The sequence below is a fragment of the Myotis myotis genome, unplaced genomic scaffold (assembly GCF_014108235.1).
Source record: "Myotis myotis isolate mMyoMyo1 unplaced genomic scaffold, mMyoMyo1.p scaffold_m19_p_4, whole genome shotgun sequence".
NCBI classification, from domain to species: domain Eukaryota; kingdom Metazoa; phylum Chordata; class Mammalia; order Chiroptera; family Vespertilionidae; genus Myotis; species Myotis myotis.
This window is the reverse complement of record NW_023416346.1, coordinates 38,158,589-38,179,681: the sequence shown is the minus strand read 5'-3', so window position 1 is coordinate 38,179,681 and position 21,093 is coordinate 38,158,589. Positions and strand designations below refer to the sequence as shown.

The following is a 21,093-nucleotide window of genomic DNA, read 5'->3' as shown; positions in this document are numbered from 1 at the left end:
AGTGAATCAAAAGGAGTTTTCAGCAACGAAACCTCAAGGGGCAAGTTCCAGCATCTCCAATTGACTCCCCACTTATGACACAAACAGCTATATAACCCAAATAGAAAACAGGCTACCAGAATGAAGAACAAGAAATTAACTTGATTAATAAAAATAGATTAATTATACTATTGCACAAATAATTCCTACATGTCTAACTCACTGATAAAGTTCAAGCTATAAGCCAGGTGAGTAACCTTTCTCCCCAGGCCCTAATGATCAAACACTCAACCAAAAGAATTTATCTAACTGGCTCTCTTTGATTATCTCTTTCTACAGGCCAGCCTCTTCCTATTTCTCCAGAGGCTGGAAAGTATCAACCTTTTTCAATAGTGGATGATCCCTCGTGATAAATGCTCAGTAAAACTCCACTATTCAGAGGGACTTCAAAGGAGAATGATCTGAAATACTAAAAGGTTTTATTGTATTAAAAGAAATCTCATTTTATTTGGGTTAATTAAGAGTGAGAATGTGTGATATAAAAACATCCCTCATTGTGACTAGTGCATAGTTGTTGCTCAATAAATCAGTCACTTCCTTCACAGAAATCTGGTAAAAGCATTGCCTGATAGAGGTTCCTCTGGGGCCTGTTTTAGTGAATAAATAAGCACACTATTCATTCAGTAAATATTTATTGAGCACTAACAACCATGTATCAGGCTCCAAGTTAGTATGCAAACATGAAATAAGATGAGGGGAGCTCACATTTAAATAGTTAATGTGTAACCAAATGCTTTTAAAGAACTTAAAGCCACTTGCAAATTGCGTAATCATTCTCCTCACAATTGACATAGTAAAAAGATCTGCCTAAGCCCAGTCTACTGAAATATGTCACAATGTTAAGTCATTGAGATTTGTCCACTTGTTCAGTAAACATTTACTGGGCACCTGTTCTACCCCATTTGAGCTGAGAACACAGAAAAAGAATGTCTCTCATCTTGAGATGCTCCCAACATAGTAGGGATGGAAATACATAGATGATTAAAATGCTATTTTAAGTTTTACAGAGGTTGCAGTGGGAACCCAGAAGAGAAATACCTAATATAGACTGAGACAGGGGTGGGAAGAATTAAAGAAAAGACCCATGATAGGATGATGGGAAACCGTCACTTACATTCACATCCTTAAAAATAGACTTCTCTCTGAGTGGGAATCAATTTCTACTTCTGCTCATCAAAAGTTCTAATCATGGGGTATGAAATCTATTGGACATATCTAGATTGTTGTCCAATTTGTATATCATGTTTAAATAGGCTGGGCCTTTAGAAATATAGAATTTTAATGAGACTTGAAAAGTTTGTTATTTTCAGTAATGGAGAATTTCCTTAATAAGTTCCTATGCCATTTTCTCTGTCCTGCCTATATCCTCTCCTAGAATTCAATGTTCAAAATAGACTGTAAAGAACCATTCATAGATCACAGAATGCACCAGATTCACTCTACTACATAAGCAATTTCTATCTCAACAAAGGACCCTTTAACTTGAAGTGTGACATCACCCTCTCTGTAAGCCTAAACTGACAATAGTGTTTAGGTTTGTTGGGTCAGTAGGACAATCATCATGTCTTCAGGAAGTCATTTTGGGGCATTTCTCCTTCAATAGGAATTCCAGTTTCCTATTGGTGGTGAATAAGTCCCCTTCACTTTAAAACAATGGTCCCTAATATTTGCCATCAATTTTCCCTTCTGCAGCACAAGCCTATTAGTACTTCTGATGTGCTTAACAGCATCTCACTTAAGACAAATAAGTGATGAAAAAGTATTCCAGTCCTGGCTGGTATGGCTCAGTGGTAGAGCATCAACCTGAGCACTGAAGAGTTTCTGGGTTCGATTCCCAGTCAAGGGCTTGTACCTGGGTTGCAGGTTCATTCCCCACCCCGGTCAAGGTGCATGCAGGAAGCAACCAATCGATGTGTCTCTTTCACATCAATGTCTCTCTCTCTCTCTCTCTCTCTCTCTCTCTCTCTCTCTCTCTCTCTCTCTCTCTCTCTTTCTCTCTCTCTCTCTCTCTCTCTCTCTCTCTCTCTCTCTCTCTCTCTCTCCTTCCTTTCCTCCCTCCCTCCTTCCCTTCCTCCCTTCCTCTCTATCTCTCGCCCCCTTAAACTTTCTCTAAAAATCAACAGAAAAATATCCTCAGGTGAGAATTAACAAAAAATAAAGAAAAAGTGTTCCATTATTTCTTCCTAAGAAAATGAGACATATCTTTTTTCTTTAAAGCAAATTCCTTAACCCTTACTCACCAAATGAGCAATTCAAGGGTATAACAATATTGACTTATATCTCTAGAGGGTCTTCATGTAGTATCGCTGAACTGTAAAGTAAGGAAATCTCTCCACCCAGCAGAGATGGTCTCTTATTAGTTAGTGCATAATACTGGGCCCAGATCCAGAAAAAATTGTGGCACAGGTGAATCTGCATTTGGCATCCCAAATAGGTTTCCAGACTGTTCCAGTATCTCTAGCTTTCTTATCTAGCATTCCATAATCCTGATTCCTTAGACTTAACCAATCTCATCAATGTAAAGATTATCCCTCCATGGCCTAGCTTAGCTCTCTCCTACCTATCTACAGCTGGGCATAAATTAAATAAGAGGAAAAACTCACCTTGTTACCATGGCAGTTGGTAAATATGTAACCCTCTCAAGAAATGGAACTAAGTTCACTTTGATGAATAATAATTATCAATATACCTGGCATGTATTGCAATGCTTACTACATGTCAGCCACTGTTCTAAACATTACATATGTATAACTCATTTGATCCTCCCAACAACTCAAAAAGATAGGTACTTTTAGGATTTCACATTTTACAGACTAGGGCATTGACGTAAAAATGTATTAAGGACATACAGTTGATAAGTGATGAAACTAGGATATGAATTCAGGAGCTCTAGAGCCCTGTTATGAAACCAGTTTATGTTCAGATATTGGGAATACTAAGATAAGCCATAGCCCCAAAGGAACTTATAGTTTAGAAAAAGCATTACCCTTGTTAGGACTACTCTTCAGGCTACTCCTTTAAGAAGAGACTAATGGAAATTTCAGGCCCCTGAAAAAGTAGTGATAGGGCCCTCACTGTATCATCTAGGTAACTGCCTATCACACCTACTCAAAGCTTCATAATTACAAGGTATATCTAGAAAATACTGGGGGGAAAAATGAAGATCTGTCTAGACATGATCTGGTGGAAAAATGGCTCAATGATTCAAGGTAAAAGTTCTCCAAGACTCCAAGATCTGTCAGCAGACCTCATCCCAGGGACCTAGAAGGCAACAATGTGGTGCTCTTTTAAAGTTTTATATTTTCCTTTATACCAGGTGCAAGTACAGGGAATGACTGGAAACATCCAATTTGACACTTATGGACGTAGAACAAATTATACTATCGATGTGTATGAAATGAAAGTCACTGGTTCTCGAAAAGTAAGTAACCAAAACCCATATGTAAAGAAAATGTCTTTTAGAAAGGTGACAGCGCCCAGATGCAAGAAAACAGGTCTTAGAAAACATACAAAAAGCAAATTTCCACCTATCATTTCTGCCTTTTTATTCAGCGAAGAGTGTAGATATGATACAGAGTTGTCTTGTGAACAGTGTTCCATCTACACAGTTTAAAAGGAGTATTTCCCTCTGAGTCTGGTTCTGTTTTACTCAAGTGTTATTAACAGCTTCCTAAAATAAAGGAAAGGAGTCACAAATTTTACAGCATGTTTTTAGTTGAACAAAAACTGCCAAGGTACATACAGTTTTAGCAAAAGAACTGGAAAGTAGTTATCACTTTGTTTTGTCAACTTACCCACCAAAAGGACTGGGACAAAGAATCTTTCTCTAGAGCTAAATGTTATAATGATCACTTGGCTTCTATCACACTAATAGTTGAGTTAGGCATTAAGTGGAGATTTAGTAACCATCTGATAAAACCTGAGAACATAAAATATCTTGTGTCATTTCTACAGTATACTCACTGGTTTCCTGCCCCCACATCCCAGCTTTCCTACAGTTCAAAGCATTTTTCTGCTATATTAGTTTAAAGAAAAAAAAGGCTTACCATCCTACATGGGCTAAATTATTTTACAAAATGTCAGTAATGGTGATGTGGGCATAGGAACCCCCAGGATGAAGGCTCAGCACATCCATGTGTGTGTTCGTGTTGGGGTCCTGGTGAGGGTGGAAGACAGAGGAAGACAGAACAACATCTGCTACCAGTGGGAGAGGTCTTTGTCCCCACCAATTGCTTGTGGGGGTGGATTTTTTGCCATATCCTGAGAAAAAGAATTTTCTGAGACTTACACGGGAGGATGTGGTATTATAGAAAGCTCTATTTCTATGGGATTAAACGCTTGAGTTTCAACTGCCCCATTTCCCATTGTTCCGCCAAGGAAGAAGTGTAGCTGGAGCTTTAGCAGAGCTAGAATCAGAGGCAGTGTCCAAAGTTTCCTTTCTATATTGGAGCAGTGTCCAATCCAGCATCAGACTAGCTTAGCTTGTTTTTCTCACTGCAGTCCATTAGTCCACTATGTGTGGGGTCCACATGGCCCTGGGTCATACCAGCAAGTGCAAGAGAGCCAAGTGTTTATGGGACAATGTATTCCCAGATTTTCATAGGCTTGAAGTGCCCTGCCCACTCTGGTTAATGATTCCTGTCCCCTGTGGCATCTTTCCTATGGTGCCCCAACTTCACTGTGCATGTGCCCATCTTCCCCTCTGTCCATTCCCTTCCCCCAGTAAGCCTCAAGGAATGGGTTGATGGTTCCTGGGGGAGTGTGAAATTGCAGTTTCCTGGTGAAGCTGCCCACATGTCCCTTTTGCTCATTTCCTTTGTTTAATATTTTTATTGATTTCAGAGAAAAAGGGAGAGATAGATAGAAACATCAATGATGAGAGAGAATCATTGATCGGCTGCCTCCCGCACGCCCCCCCACTGGGGACCGAGCCCGCAACCCAGACATGTGCCCTTGACTGGAACCAAACCCGGGACCCCTCAGTCCCCAGGCCAACACTCTATCCACTGAGCCAAACCAGCCAGGACGCTCATTTCCTATTATTAATAACTAGCTAATCACAATGGTATCAAAGCAACTAAAAAATTTTTCATTCCACAATAGCACTTCAATTTCACGTGCTTTTTGAGTGAAAAGTGGACAACCAGGTCAAATGTCTGTTCTTTCTAGGCTGGCTACTGGAATGAGTATGAAAGGTTTGTGCCTTTCTCAGATCAGCAAATCAGTAATGACAGTGCATCCTCAGAGAACCGGACCATAGTGGTGACTACCATTCTGGTAAGTATGAACAGATGGTAGGTGAGCTTTTTATACATGAAGACTTCTGCTTTCTGAAAAGCATTATTCAACCAGTAGGAAAGACCTCAAGTTCAAGCAGTGAAAAATTCCAACAGGTGATTTTAGGAACCTCTCAAAGTATCCCGACATTATGAACTGAATGTCATGTTTAAAATTAAAATAATGGGAATTTAAGATATTATTCTCCTCTTTACCCCCTCCTTTCACTATAGGTCCAATGCTTTATCTGGACTTGAAATCTAATTCTTCATTGTGAGGGAAACAGCATTATGTGAAGGAAACTAGATTATGGTTCTTATATTAGGTCCAGTCTACTACTGGTAAACTAGTAAACTTGTGCTTAATTGTATGTCACAATTTCTCTGAGCCTCAGGTTGTGCTTTTTTTAATTTATTGGATGAATCCTATCTAATAAAAGAGAAACATGGTAATTAGCGTATGTCTGCTACCCTTCCCATTGGCTAATCAGCGAGATATGCAAATTAACTGCCAACAAAGATGGCGGCTAATTTGCATACTGCAGGCAGGGAGGGCCAGCTCGAGCTGCTGTCCGGCCTGTGTGGTGCCTAAGCCCCAACGCCAGCCGGGACCCCAGTGTGCGGCCCTGAGTGGCAGGGGCTTGGCAGCTCAAACAGCCGCCTAAACCATGCCCCCAGCGGGGACCCCTGTGTGGGGCCCTGAGCAGCGGGGGGCTTGGCTGCGTGAACAAGCTGCCTAAACCATGCCCCCAGCTGCCCTGTGTGCGGCCCTGGGCTGTGGGGGCGCTTGGTGGTGCGAACAAGCCGCCTAAACCATGCCCCCAGCCGGGACCCCTGTGTGAGGCCCAGGGCGGGCGGGGCCTCCGCAGCTGCAGTGTTTGGACCCAGACCCCCAGCCTGCCCTGGGCTCCACTCAAGGAGGGGCTGAGGGCCTGGGGTTTACTAAACTTTACTGGAGCTGCTCCCCACACCCCAGCCCCTGCCCCAGAACCACACTGCCCACAGCAAGGCTCCTGGCAGCTTCCTGACAGGTGGGCAGCAGGAGAGCTGAGTAGAGCAGGGCTGCAGGGAGCCACAGAAGGGCTGGGCCGTGGGAGCCAAGCTCCCGGGGGTCTGAGGAGAGAGCCTGAAGGTAGAGGAACCTTTGGCAAAGCGGCTGCCAGGAGCCGTGGCCATGGGGTCTGCAGGCGCCCAGACAGGCCTCCGCCTGATGGGAGATCCTGGGCAAGTGCCATGGCTTCGGGGAAGCGGCTGGCCAGGAGGCAGGCGGCCCAAGGGGCACAGAGCGGCGCCAAGGTGGGGCACACTGGAGAGGGCTCAGGCCTGGGCAGGGTGCTGGCGGGCGGGGATCTGCCTCGCCTGCAGAGAGTGAGGTTCTGTATTGGCCCCAATAGGCGGGAAACAAGAGGCGATGACTGCAGGCGTGGAAGGACGCCCGGGCAGAGGGGCGCAGACTCTCAGCCCTGAGGTGGGGGTGGAGGGGCGGTGCCACCTCAGTGGAGGAGCGCCCCACTGCTGGGTACCCCACTGCGGCGGTTTGGTGAAGCTCCCGGCGCTGACCAGGCCTCCCCGCGGCCTGCACACTTGAGAGGCCAGGACTCCTGCGCCCACCTTGGCCCAAAAACAGGCCTGCGCCCTCCCCGCCCCCAGTTCTCGCCCCGCCCCATGGGGGTGCACACCTGCACAGTGAGTGCAAGCCTACCACCTGCTCCCCAGAAGGGGGGCAGTAAAGAATGGGGTGGGGGCGGGGGAGAGGAAAGAATGTGGAGCATCCATGATGAAGAGGTGCTGGAGAATGAGGCTTGGAAGCCTCACGGGGAGGTTTGTTCTGTTTGCCCTGCGGCTGTCCCTTAGGAAAGGCAGAGAGCCGGCTGTGAGGGCTCCTGCGAGAGGAGTCCAGTTCCATAGCCAACTGGAATTGGCCTCAGTTTCCTCCTCTGTAAAGTGTGTTAAGCGTGTCCCAGTGCCTTCACTGAGCTTTGAGGGCCAATTGAGATACTATATAAAGAAAATGAGGGAAGACATGAGAAAGAAAAGAAAGGGCGGGCAACACAAAAGAAAGATTGGAAGGAACCTGTAAACCTGTTGTCACTTAAATAGGGAATAGCGTCAACAGTGTTGTAATGATGGTATGAAGCCAGGTGGGTACTGGAAATATCAGGGAACACTTTGTAAAGTATATGATTGCCTAACCACTATTCTGTAACTAATAAACCTGAAACTAATACAAAATAATATTGAATGTAAAGAAATGAAAATAGGAGTGAAATTTTTCTAAATTTCAAAGTTTAAATAAAGGCTGTAAAGGAAGGAAGGGGGAGAATAAAAATAGTGTTTTTCATTTTACCACTTTATTGTCTTTTCAGTATATGAAAAAGACAGTTGTCTTTATATGGTGCTTTTATGCTTTTCTAAGTCATTATCTCATTTGATGTTCAGGGCAATTGAAAGACAAGATAATTATTCCCTCCACTATTCAAAGAAAGGAAATCTTGGTGCCTGGCCCCAATGATTCAATCATCAATCCCTTATTGTAAAGCAGGGTTAGTGAAATTTTCTGTGAAGGGTCATATCTATACTAATAAAAGCCTTGGGGGTGATCTGGCCAGCAGGGGAGGGCAGTTGGGGATGATCAGGCCAGCAGGGGAGTAGTTAGGTGTCAATCAGGCCGGCAGGGGAGCTGTTAGGGGGCGATCAGGCTGGCAGGCTGAAGCAGTTAGGGGCAATCAGGCAGGCACGCAGGTGAGTGGTTAGGAGACAGCGGTCCAGGATTGTGAAAGGGATGTCCAACTGCCGGTTTAGGCCCGATCCCGGCAGTCGGACATCCTGGGATCAGGCCTAAACCAGCAGTCGACATCCCCCAAAGGGTCCGAGATTGGAGAGGGTGCAGGCTGGGCTGAGGGACACCCTCCTCCCGTGCACGAATTTCGTGCACCGGGCCACTAGTATAATAATAATCTCCTACCTCTCTCATAAGACCATTTCAAGGCAATATTCACTATGTAAAGCTTTTCTGAATAATTGAATAATTCAAAGCACTATTTAAAGGTGATATAGTATTCTCATTTAGTTTTAAAATATGTTTCTAAAAGCTGGTATGTTTTCCTACTGACTAAAGTACAAACCTGAGTTCGAAATGAGTATGCCAGTAGGTCTGAAATTGTGATTAATTGAATAGAGATTTGCCTGGAGTTAACCTTTCACTTAAACATACATATCAAATACTTACTTAGTCATAGGTACTGTACTAGGCTCTGAGGATATAAAAATGAATAAACCACAGACCCTGACCCCTGGGCTGTCTATAGTTCCTACCTTGTAGATCCCAAGAAGACAAAGGCAGTTCATCTTCATGTAACTAAGGAAAATACTCTACCCAGTTTGAGTAAATCAAAGACTTTACAAGTAGAAACTGGTCTCTCTTTCAAACTCTCAAAAATAATTTAAATCTTTCTCTACTTCCTTAAATCATTAGTTATAGACTCCAAGAAATATGTAGCCCAACGAATAGGCTTATTGACGCTCTTCTGGTTATTAAGAAAAAAAAAGTTAAAGGCTCTTTTTTACAAACCAAAGTGCAATAACCATGGTGGGGAGGGGCAGCTTCATGATTACGTTTGTCTTCTCTTAGAAAAATGTATAGGAGTAATCATTTGATCTTCTTTCTGGTCCCAAAGGAATCACCATATGTAATGTATAAGAAGAACCATGAGCAACTGGAAGGAAATGAGCGATATGAAGGCTATTGTGTAGACTTAGCTTATGAAATAGCCAAACATGTAAGGATCAAGTACAAATTGTCCATTGTCGCCGACGGGAAATATGGTGCAAGGGATCCGGAGACTAAAATATGGAATGGCATGGTTGGAGAACTTGTCTATGGGGTAAGTTCTTTTCAACTCTATTTTCATTTACTTCTATGCTTTCCAATTAACAAAGATAGAGGATTTAATTCTCAAGTGCAACGCTTATCCAATTATATAGTTTTCATATGGTCTGTAAAAAAATGGTTTTCTACAGTTGAATTCTGTAAAAGGAGCTTATCAACAGTATCCTTTGGGCAACAGGATTATATTACTAAAAGGAAAGTAGAATTGGGAAAATCTATCTGGCAACATTAAGTACAGTCTGCCCTCTATTGAAAATCTGTTTCTTCTGTGTTCCCTGTCTCAGGCAACAGAATCACTACCCACGTAGTTGCCTAAGCAACCTGATCTCTTTTCTCATTGTTCCTCTCATATCTATTCAATCGCTGTATCCTATAAATTCTACTCTTATGTCTCTCAAATCTAGACACACTCTTCATTCCCATCATCATCAACTTAGTTAAGATTCTTACCATTTGTCGTTCATTTAACTGGTTTCCCTGCTTCTGCTCTTATCCTGGCAAATCAGCTCTCCACGTTATTATAATTTTCCACTTTAAAAATCAGGATAACATTCAAATTCCTTAGAATAGCAAATAAGGCACTTTATAATCTGGCACCTGCCTACCTCTTTAGTTTCATCTTGTACTCTTTACCATTCACACTCAGTGTTCCAGCTACAGTGAAGTATTTATTGTTCCCTGAAGGTGCCCAGCTCTCACTTAAAACATTCCTGGAAGCATCTTTGTCTGTTAGCCAGCTAACATCATCTACCAGTCCTCCAGAACTCAGAGATATCAACTCTTTAAGGAAGTTTCCCTAAACCCATTTTCCTACCTGCAGTCTGGTTAGGTGCTCCTGCTTTTTTCTTCCTTAGAGTATTTTTTGAACTTGTATTATAATTATCTATTTACAAGTTCAGCTGCCCCACCTAGATGAGCCTGGCACATAATGTAAGTTCAACAAATACTTGTTGAATAAATTAATGAATGAACAGAATGGTTCTGCCAAGGGCTTGCCCATGGGCCAAGTACAAAAGAATTATACTGATAATTAGGGCTTTTAAAAAGGGTACAGCAGTGTCTTTAGAGCTCCTCTGTGGCTTTGCTTGAAAAGATTTTGGCCTCCGATTAGGAATATCAGATCTTGGGCTGCCTAGTGTAGCATATGGAGAAAAGTAGAACTGGTCATAACAGCCCACTGGATGAACCAGTTACTGAAGAACTAACCCAAGTGCAGGTGGTGGCAGCAAAGGTTTAATTTAACAAGAAAGGATTGTTTGCAATGACCAGTCTCTGTCTAGATAATCGGTTAGGGGAACACAGAGGAGTCTAGGGGGTGAATATACTGAGAAATAGCTTTCAAGAAGCAAATGTTGCCTGGCTGGTGTGGCTCAGTGGTTGAGCATCGACCTATGAACCAGGAGGTCACGGTTCGATTCCCGGTCAGGGCACATACCTGGGTTATGGGCTCAATCTCTAGTGTGGAGCATGTAAGAGGCAGCCAATCAATGACTGTCATCATTTATGTTCCCATCTTTCTCTACCTCTTCCTCTCTGTAATCAATCTATACTAATAATAGAGGAATATGCAAATTGTCCAGGACACTGTCACAGTAACAACCAAACAGCAGGTTGTGTGGTGCAACAAGGCCGGCAAGGGGGGTTAGTGAGGGACGACCAAACAACTGAACAGCAGGCTGCATGGGGTGACCAGGCCAGCGGGGGGGGGGGGAAGTTGGGGGCAACCAAGCTGGTGGGGGGGAGTTGGGGGTGACCAGGCTGGCAGGGGGTAAGTTGGGGGTGACCAGGCCAGCAGGGGGTTATGGGCAATCAGGCCAGCAGAGGGGGGCAGTTGGGGGCAACTTGGCTGGTAGGGGGGCAGCAAGGGGCAATCAGGCCAGCAGGGGGGCAGTAAAGGGTGACCAGGCCGGCGGGGGTGACAGTTGGGGGTGACCAGGCTGGCGGGGGGGGGGCATTAAGGGGCAACCAAGCTGGCAAGGGGGCAGTAAGGGGTGATCAGGCCGGCAGGCAGAAGCAGTTAGGGGTGATCAGGCTGGCAGTGAGGGGCAGTTAGGGGCAATCAGGCAGGCAGGCAGGTGAGCAGTTAGGAGCCAGTAGTCCTGGATTATGAGAGGGATGTCCGACTGCCACTGAGGGGTCCTGGATTGGAGAAGGTGCAGGCTGGGCTGAGGGGACCCTACCCCTGTGCACGAATTTCATGCACCGGCCTTTAGTAAAAATATATTTTTTAAAAGAAGAAGCAAACATCCAGGTTACCTATTGGACTGAAAGTTCAGGATAAGGACTCTAATGCTTGAATGTGGAAATCAGCAAGAATATGGTGTAGCTATTCAATCATAAGATAGAACTTAGTCATTAATAAGTTTTTGGAACAGGTCCTCTGGAACAAGAACAAAGGCAGAAGCTAATTTCTAAAAATAAGGGCACAGAAAGGGAATTAAGGCTTAAAATGAGACTGGACCTCAAGTATAAAAATTAGGGCACTATCCTCCAGTCAGGCAAGCAGCAAAGCAGTTTGAACCTTAGCCCCCAGCTATGGAGCTGGAGCCAATTATCTCCTGTCTTGGGTAAAGCTTAGTCCTGGGAACTGGGGCAGGGCTGAGTTGTAGATGAGATTCAAGTGAACCCAGTTATAGAAAAGAGAATAACTTCTAATGCCAGAGAGAGGGAGTTGAACAAGGGACATAATACCTGTCATACTTTCCAAGGACCCTGAGAAGCTCTGAATTGTCTTGACATTAAGAACAAGCTTTAAGCTCTTATTTTACAAGTTGGTGATCAAGTCTTCACTTCCCTGTCCCTCTTTTTCCAAATACTCAGGGTCCAAAAGGTCCTGTATTGCTCACAGGTCTTCAGTGCTCTTACTCACTTTTTGCTGTAATGAATAAATGCCCGGAATGCCGTAATGCCCAGCCAGTATTCATTAAATTGAGTTCATGGTACTCATCTTGTAATGACCCAATGATTTGAACCCAGGTGTCTGATTATGAAGTTGTTCTTCAATCATTGCCCTATACTGCCAAAGTGTTGTTTCAGACCCATCCTATCCTAAAAGATAGTTGAGATTTACTGCAAAAGCCCTTGGTGCCTTAGCCATTCTGAGAAGTGTTTGGCCACAGAAGCATGGCAAGGAATTTAGTGTCAGTTTCTACTGGGCCAGAGTAGAACTGACATGAACTCTCCCAGCCCATCATGACTCAATAGCCAGAGCTCTCTAGTTTCTCAAAAGAAAACCTGCCACATTCTGTAAATAGCTCAGTGCCCTCCTGGCATTGCAGGACATTAGACACAGTGATGTAGATCAAGGCAGATTTCCTGACACTGTTCAGACAAAGACCAGCTTTCTCACTGGATTTTGATCTCTCTTCTGGCATGTCCTCTGTACTGAACCCACTTAATCTCCACATTGTTTTCCTATTTCCAATTTGTGTATGTGTGACTGAGGGAGCTTGAGAATTAGAGAGTTCCTTATTTGTTTAGTAATCCATCTCTCTACTACTGAATAGGTTAAAATTACCCTGGAGAAATCTTCCCATTTTTTCCTTCCAATTCTTTCTACTGAAGAAAAAGCAATATAGCTAAGGAAGGTGCTTATAGAAATGGTCTCTTCTCTCCCATGACCTAGAACAAGTTTCTGATGCTTTCTGGGATTATAACACAAGGTTATTCCAGGGAACTGACAGCAATCCATTTGAGTAGAGTGCCAAATTTTACTTTCCTCTAAAACCTGTGGCTATAAAAAATGGATGTTTTTGTCATGTTTGGAGTGAAAGCTCTCTGTTAGGGAAGATGATGATCTCATAAGCTAAATGTGTCTTCATCTTCATTTAGAAATTTTAATCATTCAGCATGAGGGAGTATTCAACTTCTCTGTCATTGGGAGAAATGGAGAAAAGTTAATACACAGGAATTTGTTTCTGGCAGACCTGTCTCCGTTTGTGGCTTGCAAGCTACTTAAGAAAAAGAAGGGCAGAAAATCCCCAGTAACTTCCCTAAGTGCTTAATAAGCAAAAGGACAAAGAACATAGAACTATTTCTTGAAATGAACATGAAAACTTTACAAATAGGCACTGCTTTATCTTAGGGTATTTTCTCTTATACTTTAAGTATGTAAAACAGATCAGATTTTTTTTAAATGAAGAAAAATGGAAGAAAAAAGCATTGCAAGAGATTTCTGCCATAAGTCTCAAGAAAGAGTCAAAATGAATTGTTTAGTAAAGAAGAAATAATCCAATCAGCCTCTTTACCAATGATTTCTAAATGGTCCTTTTTTCCTTTAAAGAAAATCAAGTCAAGATTGATATTGGGGCACCTTGTATCACTAAGAAGTCTATTTTTGAAACAAATGTCAGTAGGACACAATGTGCCCCATTGTGTAAGCTCTTCAGAACATTATGAACTTGAAACTGTCCACCTGCTTTTAGCAGTTTTGATTTCAAACTGTATGTCTATAACATTGCCACATGGTAATTGTCTCCAACTCAAATGACTTACAGAACCACAAGATTTTATGGCTCCCAAATAGCATGTGTTTTAAAAGTAGGTTTGAAAATATTTTGTTGCTGGCATTGTTCTTAGGCATCCTTTAGCCTACCTTTTCATTCACTTTACAGATAAATATGAGGACTAGCTAGGACTGGACATTAGAACTTCCTGTTGAGTAAACCAGGAAACTATGGCCTGATGTGGGAGAGGAATCACAGGAAAAGTGTCAGGGATTGTGATAAGAAAAAAAAAAAAAAAAAAAGCACACACCTTGGCAGAACCTGGACTACATAATTCTGGTTTCATGACTCCTAGTTCAGTTTACTAAGTTGTGAAACTACAGAAAGATTGGTGTTATATCAGCTATAACATCTCCACCTGCCTTCAAGGGGTTTGCAATCTAGTTGGATTATAAGATTTTTCCATCCAAGATTTAATGCTACTTATCTGTGGCCTCCAAGACAATATACATCTTTAGTTATCACTGAAATATTTGAAAACCCAATGAAGACAGCTGGGAGTTTTCTGCCCTTTGAGAACAGATATCATCTAACACAAAAAGAGAGTTTGAAAAAGGACTGGAAGAAAATTGAGGTCTAATTTACAAAAGGACACCTCCCAGTGGGCAACTGCCATTTTCCTTATGTTTCTAGAACTTAGAACTAAGGATAAAGGCAGGGGGTAGGGGGGCAGTTACTTGCCTTGATAAAAGACACACACACTACTGCCCAGATTGATACCTCTGGCTTGAAATATAGCAGAGTGCTTGGGAATGAAAATGGGATTGGGAACAGTTGATTCCAGGTCACATCCCTTGGGCATCCTCAGACTCTTTCACACTCCCAGGACAAATGGCAATTTTATAGGTATTATTCACACTGACATTTCTCTACCTAGAAGAAATTATCTCTTAAGTTGTCACTATCCTAAGATAGATTCATTTTCCATTAAGAAAGACAGAAAGTCGATCTGTCCTTCCAGCTAAAAGACAGAGAAGCAAAGGTGCAGTAACAGATGCCAAATCTTCTCCTTTATTCTTCAGGTGATTACACTAGGCTTTGGCAGAAGGGCTGATGGTTTGATAAAAGTGCCCCTTTCTTTAAAATGATGCATATGAACTCCAGGAAGGAGCATTAATGTCACATGGAAGTCTGCCACTCTGAGCGGAGAGTGGGGAAATATTTCCAACCAAATTTAATCTCACAAGACCTTTACTCTGATCCAGGGACACTCCCTAACCAATAGATCCAGACTGGGACATCTGTTCTGAATAAAGAAATGAGGAGATCCCATTGTGACACTGCTTGTTATTGCACAGATTTAAATAGGCCACATTCCTTTCTCCAGATCTTAACAATTGCTGACAGTAAAATCCCATACAGTACAGCCAATAAAGCAATTTACATCCTGTCCCCAACATGCAGCAATTATATTTCTATTGTCTAGCTTGTTTCTGCACCACTCCTTTTCCAACACGCTTAAAATTTCCAAAGGAAATATCTGCCAAAGGCCACTAGAACCTCCTGGTTGATATAGGGATAAGACAGATCATATCTACTTCTTCTCTCGGATAACATAATATCTTCTTATGCATTACACCCCAGTATATTATCCACCTCCTTTCTCCCATCCCCTTTGCTTTCAGAAAGTGCTTTAAAATGGTGGCTGACAAGCTCCTGCTCACGTGTAGTCTCCAGGTGGGTTCCAACAGTTGTATCAGATAATCAGGTGAAACTACTTTTAAGCTATAAAATAAGCCTTCTGGCTCAAAAAAAAAAAAAAGTTAATGAAAGTAAAACTGCCATTTCTGTCTCAAACTTGTCAGACTCTTAAGTGCATCATCCCTACACGTATGAGTTTGTTGGGTTTCAAGTTTTATGAAGTTTACAGCTTTGGCAACCCACCTATGAAAAGGATTATAAACTCCCTCAAGCTAAATCCCCTCCAATAATGCAGTTTCTTCTGTTTTGCCACTGGTACCTGGAAAAATCAAACCTAATTTGGCATGTTTACTGAGCCCACACAGCCACTCTTAAGCCGCTTGATTAAAATCTTTTAAGTAGTCAAGATGTAAGCAAAAGCATTAGCAAACTCTTACCTTGAGCTTTTTTCATTTGCTGGGTTTTGTCCACCACCTGGAATACCCGCATGCCTCCTACTTACCCACCTACATTTCTGAAAATTGCCTGCCTACTGCTAGCACAGGCAGAGCCTTGAGGACAAAAGACAACTGGACTGGTTCCGTATACCACAAGAAAAGCACTTCACTACTGAGTCAGAAGTTCACCTACTTCCTAGCCCCGTGGATAATTACGCTCTCTCCCAGCCATAACTGACTTTCTTAAGGATCAGAGACCAGGAAAGGAATTTGGGGAATTGCTTTTTTCACTTTTTCATCAAAGTTGGCCTCCTAAACTTTAGCTTGCCTTGGCAGTGACATTCCCCCTCATCTGCATGCTATGGCAGTCCCAGGAGAGTTAAATTGGTATTTTCTGACACTAGTTAGTTATCTGCTCTCGCCATTTCCTTAATAATTATGTGGATTTTTCCACAGGTATTATGCCAAGCAGATCCTGAGCTCTTAAATAATCAACTATCAGAACTTTCTTTTCATATGAAGGAGGAAATAATGGTGGCAGAGGGCAAGGGCTTCTCCAAGGCTACCTATGAGCTGATATGACAGTTCTGCTACTTTTGTCTCACTAAAGCATACACAGGTGGAAGGGGTTGCCAAGTCCCCTACAGAGCTGGATGTCCTTGAGGCTTGATCAGTAACTTCTTCCCCTTCTATTGGTTTAGCCTTCTTCCACCTGCTTTTTGTTTTTCCTTTGTTTGTTTTTTGTCTGTAATTGTATTTTTATTTTTCAATTACAGTTGACATAAAATATTAATTAGTTTCAAGTGTACAATGTAGTGGTTAGACATTTATATAACTTGTGAGTTGATCACCCAATAAGTTTAGTACCCAACCAACATGTAATAGGTCGTTTTTAAGGTTCAGCATGGAAGTTTGAAATTTGGAGCCAGGTCCACATCAGTTAGGCTTAATTGAGCACAGATTTAATGCTGTTTTTTATTGAGGGAGCGCCATCCAAAAAAGAAACTCCACCGTCTTTGAAAAAGCTCCTTAGAAAGAAACAATTCAGAAAATGTAGAAAAGTTAGGCTGAGGGAAAAAAGGCAAGTGCTTGAGGGAAGCAGGTTTTTCCTATTGTCTTATGTCAAAAGTGCTTCAAACTAGGAATGGCTTCTTCGGTAATCTGTTCTTCTGTTACATGTTCCTGGGAACCAGATGAGAAGTCTCACTTTGTCTATCTGGCCACCTCTTGTTAGCATTTAACTGTGCTTATCATCTGGTGGGTGTTTCAGTTACTGAGTTAGTTGTGTGTTTTTTCTCTTAAAGGGTATCAAGATTCTCAAACTCCTTTCTTTACCTGTTTAAAAAAGAGCCTAATTCCCCTAAATTCAGTCCAAAGTGATTTTATCACACAAATGTCCCTTATTTCTTCCTTTCAAAACAAATAAATGGCAATTTCTCTTAGAACTATCAATTATTTAGACTTGAAAGATCAAAACTAGTTAAATTAAGTAACTAAATTCAAATGAGAACAAATGGGAAATGAAACCAGCAGGGTATTTTCATATTCTAAGCAGGAGGCAGAAATATGTTGGCAAAGACAGAAGGTGGCTTTCTCTGTGTATTATCTTGGCATGACAAGGCTCTTTCTAGCTGATTCAGACTACCTTTTCCAAAAAAACCCACTAGTTTTCTGGCCAATTTCATTCTTCTTAGTAGCTTTTGTTTCTATAACAAGGTCTGGCCCCGGCAAAGGGTAAAATAGATAAAAATTGTCTTTGGCTCCCCTCCAGTTAGAAATGTAGACCTAGTGATTCAGGAAATAAGCTGCAATGAGAGGAGAGTTGAAGCCATAGATAATAACACTGAGAGAAGTAAGTGAAGGACAAAACCTTAAAGGGGTCTTGCTTATTCCACAAATCTTCATCAATTATCTCCTAAGCCAGACCCTGTGATAGAATCTGGGGGTGCAATGGTGCACCTCCTTTGAGAGAGCAGAACTAAGAAGAAAAAAACAGAGAAGGAACATTCAGAGAGGTAGGAGGAGAACCCACTGCCTTCAGGATCAAAGAGCCACTGGAAGAGTGAATACAGACATAGCACTTTTTATTGTGCTTCACTTTATTGCACTTCACAGATGTTGCATTTTTTTACAAATTGAAGGCAAGACCCTCTACCAGCAAAAATATTAGGACTCCCTTTATTGTGATACTTACTTTAGTATAGTGGTCTGGGACTGAACCCATGATATCTCCAAAGTATGCCTATATAGTGCAAAAGGCCAGTGTCACATGAGCTGTTGATGTCTGAAGGAAGGTCTTTGAATTTGGTAACCAAGTATATAGTTCAAGAAGCAATTTCAGTAAATTGGAGGGAATGAAAGTTTGATCACAGGTGTATAAGGGCAAAGTGGTTTTAAAATCAAGAGATAGTAAAGGTATATTTTTCAAGAAGATTGGTGATGATGGGGAGAGATGTATGATTAAGAGGGTATCAGGATCAAAAGAGGTGGGAGGAATGGCTTTTGTTTCATTTTTGTTTATCAGTAAACAGAATCACCTGAGTACAATTAAGTGAACAGATCAATAGATGGTTTTGAAATTACAGCAAGCATTCGAATCACAAAAGGGCCAGCTAAGCCCCACCCCCAGAATTTTAAATTCCAAACATTTGGGGTGGTGCCTAAGAAATGGCATTTCTAACAAATTCCCAGGTGAGTCTGATGCTACTAGTGCAGGGAACCAAACATTTAGAACCATTGGAATAGATCAAAAAGGAAAAATAAGTAAAAGAGAATAAATGGAGCTGAGTTTTAAGACAAGACAAAATATGGTATGTAAGGAATAAACAGACTAAATCTTAGGAAAAAGTACATTTTCTATCAGATGGGAATGATATAAGGGATGGATGAAGATACAGCAATATGTTGAGAAAGAGAAGAAGGACATTGAGGTGATAAAGCTCATATCGGATGGTTTCCATCTTCTCAGTAAAGAAAGAGGAGAAAGAGGCAAGATCATGCAGGGAGGGTAGGACTGTAAGGATTAGGGACTGGGGAAAGTTTAGAATAAGCATTATTTACAGATTTAGAAGAGAATCAACTTTAGGGTGATAGATGATGGCATTGATTTTAGAAATGGTGAGTTTGAGATGGTAGTGAGCCATCAATATAGATTTGCTCAGCAGGCTGTTGGCTTAAATAAATGCTTACTTTCTGCAACTTCCACTATAGGATATACTCCATGAGGGTAAGGATTTTTGTCTGTTTTGTCTGCCTTATCCCTAGCACCAAGAATAGAGTGCTTGGCACAGAATAGACACTCAAACATGCATTGGAATGAACCTGAGAGAGGTTGGTTATTGTACATGAAAGTAGTATATAGTAGAAACCTTCAGGTATCTATGCAGTTAGAACATTATGGTGGTTAAGAGAGTGAATTCTGGAATCTGAAGACCAGGGATCTAATCCCAGTCTCATAGTGCCTCAGTTTCTTCCCTTCAAACATGGGGATCGTTTATAGACTGCAAGGTTGCTGTGAGAATTAAATTTTATATATATAATTTATATATAAATATAATTTATATATATACATATATATGTGTATATATGTGTGTGTGTGTATATATATATATATATATATATATATAATACCTAACACAGTGCCTCACACAGATTAAGCACTGAATAAATGTTAGTTGGCTCTTTATTATCTACATTACTCATGAAATTATTTAGGAGTGTTTATTAACCAGGTTGAGTCAACATATGTAATTCAAGGTAGTAAAACATCATTTCTTGGAAAACAAACTATTTCAGACTTCATCATTCTCCCCCTACCTCCCCACTGGTAGGGATATTGAGGCATAACTCTATTTAATATAGAATAGATGATCATCAAAATTGGTGTTTTTACTTCATATCTGATATACCATCCAAAAGCCTTTCCTTGATCAGAAGCACTTTTCTAGGTATGCATTTTAAGGCCTGCCTCCAGACTAAAATCTACTACTATTGTGTGCACTGCTGGTGGGAATGCAGACTGGTGCAGCCACTGTGGAGAACAGTATGGAGTTTCCTCAAAAAACTAAAAATGGAACTCCCATTTGACCCAGTGATCCCACTTCTAGGAATATATCCCAAGAAACTAAAAACACCAATTAGAAAGGATATATGCACCCCTATGTTCATAGCAGCACAATTCACCATAGCTAAGATTTGGAAACAGCCTAAGTGCCCATCAGTAGATGAATGGATTAAAAAACTGTGGTACATCTAAACAATGGAATACTATGCTTCGGTAAAAAGGAGGAGTTCTTACCATTTGCAACAGCATGGATGGAACTGGAGAGCATTATGCTAAGTGAAATAAGCCAGTCAGAGAAAGATAAATACCACATGATCTCACTCATTTATGTAATATAATGAACAACATAAACTGATGAATAAAAACAGATCCAGAGACAGAGAAGCATCCATCAGACCGTCAAACCTCAGAGGGAAGGCAGGGGAGGGTGGGGGTAAGGGGGAGAGATCAACCAAAGGACTTATATGCAAGCATATAGGCCTAACCAATGGGCACAGATAACAAGGGGGTGAGGGCATGAGTGGGGGGGATGGGGGGTAATGTGGGGATAAGGACACATATTTAATAACTTAATAAATAAAAAAATAAAAAATAAATAAATAATTAAATTAAATTAAAATTTAAAAAAAGAAAGAATTGTGGATGACAAAAGAAGTACAGAAAGTCCTAGTACCTATTTTCATGGGATCAATATAAAAGCATTGCCTGCCTTTACCTGAGGTAATTATGTAGTGTACTACTAAAACATTATTTTATTGATGTAATACATGTGAGTGCTACACTGATATTTATCATTATAAATAATGGCTTACTATACTAGTATAGAGTAATATGTGTTCTAATAACTATTTTACCCTTGTTATTACCCACACAGGATTATTTCATGTTTGCATATATCATATTTAATAATAAACAACTTATATTTTAGTCATTTATGGTTTCTTTACTTAGGATCTGTTGCAATGATAGATACAGAAATAGAAAATTGAGTCACTGCTTTCAAAGAACCTATCTATAATAATCTATAATAATAAAAGCATAATATGCTAATTAGACTGGACAGCTGAACTACCTTCTGGAAGTCATTCCAGACGTCCTTCCGGACGACCTTCCGTATGAAGCTCTGGCAGCAGGGGCCGAGGCAGAGGTGGTTAGAAGCGATCAGGCAGTTAGGAGCAATCAGGCAAGCAGGCCAGTGATTAGGGGCAATCAGGTAGGCAGGCAGGGGGGTTAGGGGCGATCA

General features: G+C 41.5%; 1 protein-coding gene across 3 annotated transcripts in view; it reads left to right on the top strand.

Annotated features, from left to right (window-relative positions):
* Positions 1–21,093, top strand: part of GRIA3 (glutamate ionotropic receptor AMPA type subunit 3) — a 346,459-nt gene that overhangs the window by 247,501 nt on the left and 77,865 nt on the right. For all 3 annotated transcript variants that reach the window (XR_004966979.1, XM_036305461.1, XM_036305460.1), the window contains exons 8-10: positions 3,356–3,460; positions 5,209–5,316; positions 8,993–9,199. Coding sequence is in view for 2 of the 3 variants with exons in the window: in XM_036305461.1 (XP_036161354.1) it covers positions 3,356–3,460; positions 5,209–5,316; positions 8,993–9,199 (420 nt within the window). In the remaining variant the exon portion in view is untranslated. The remainder of the gene's footprint in view (positions 1–3,355; positions 3,461–5,208; positions 5,317–8,992; positions 9,200–21,093) is intronic.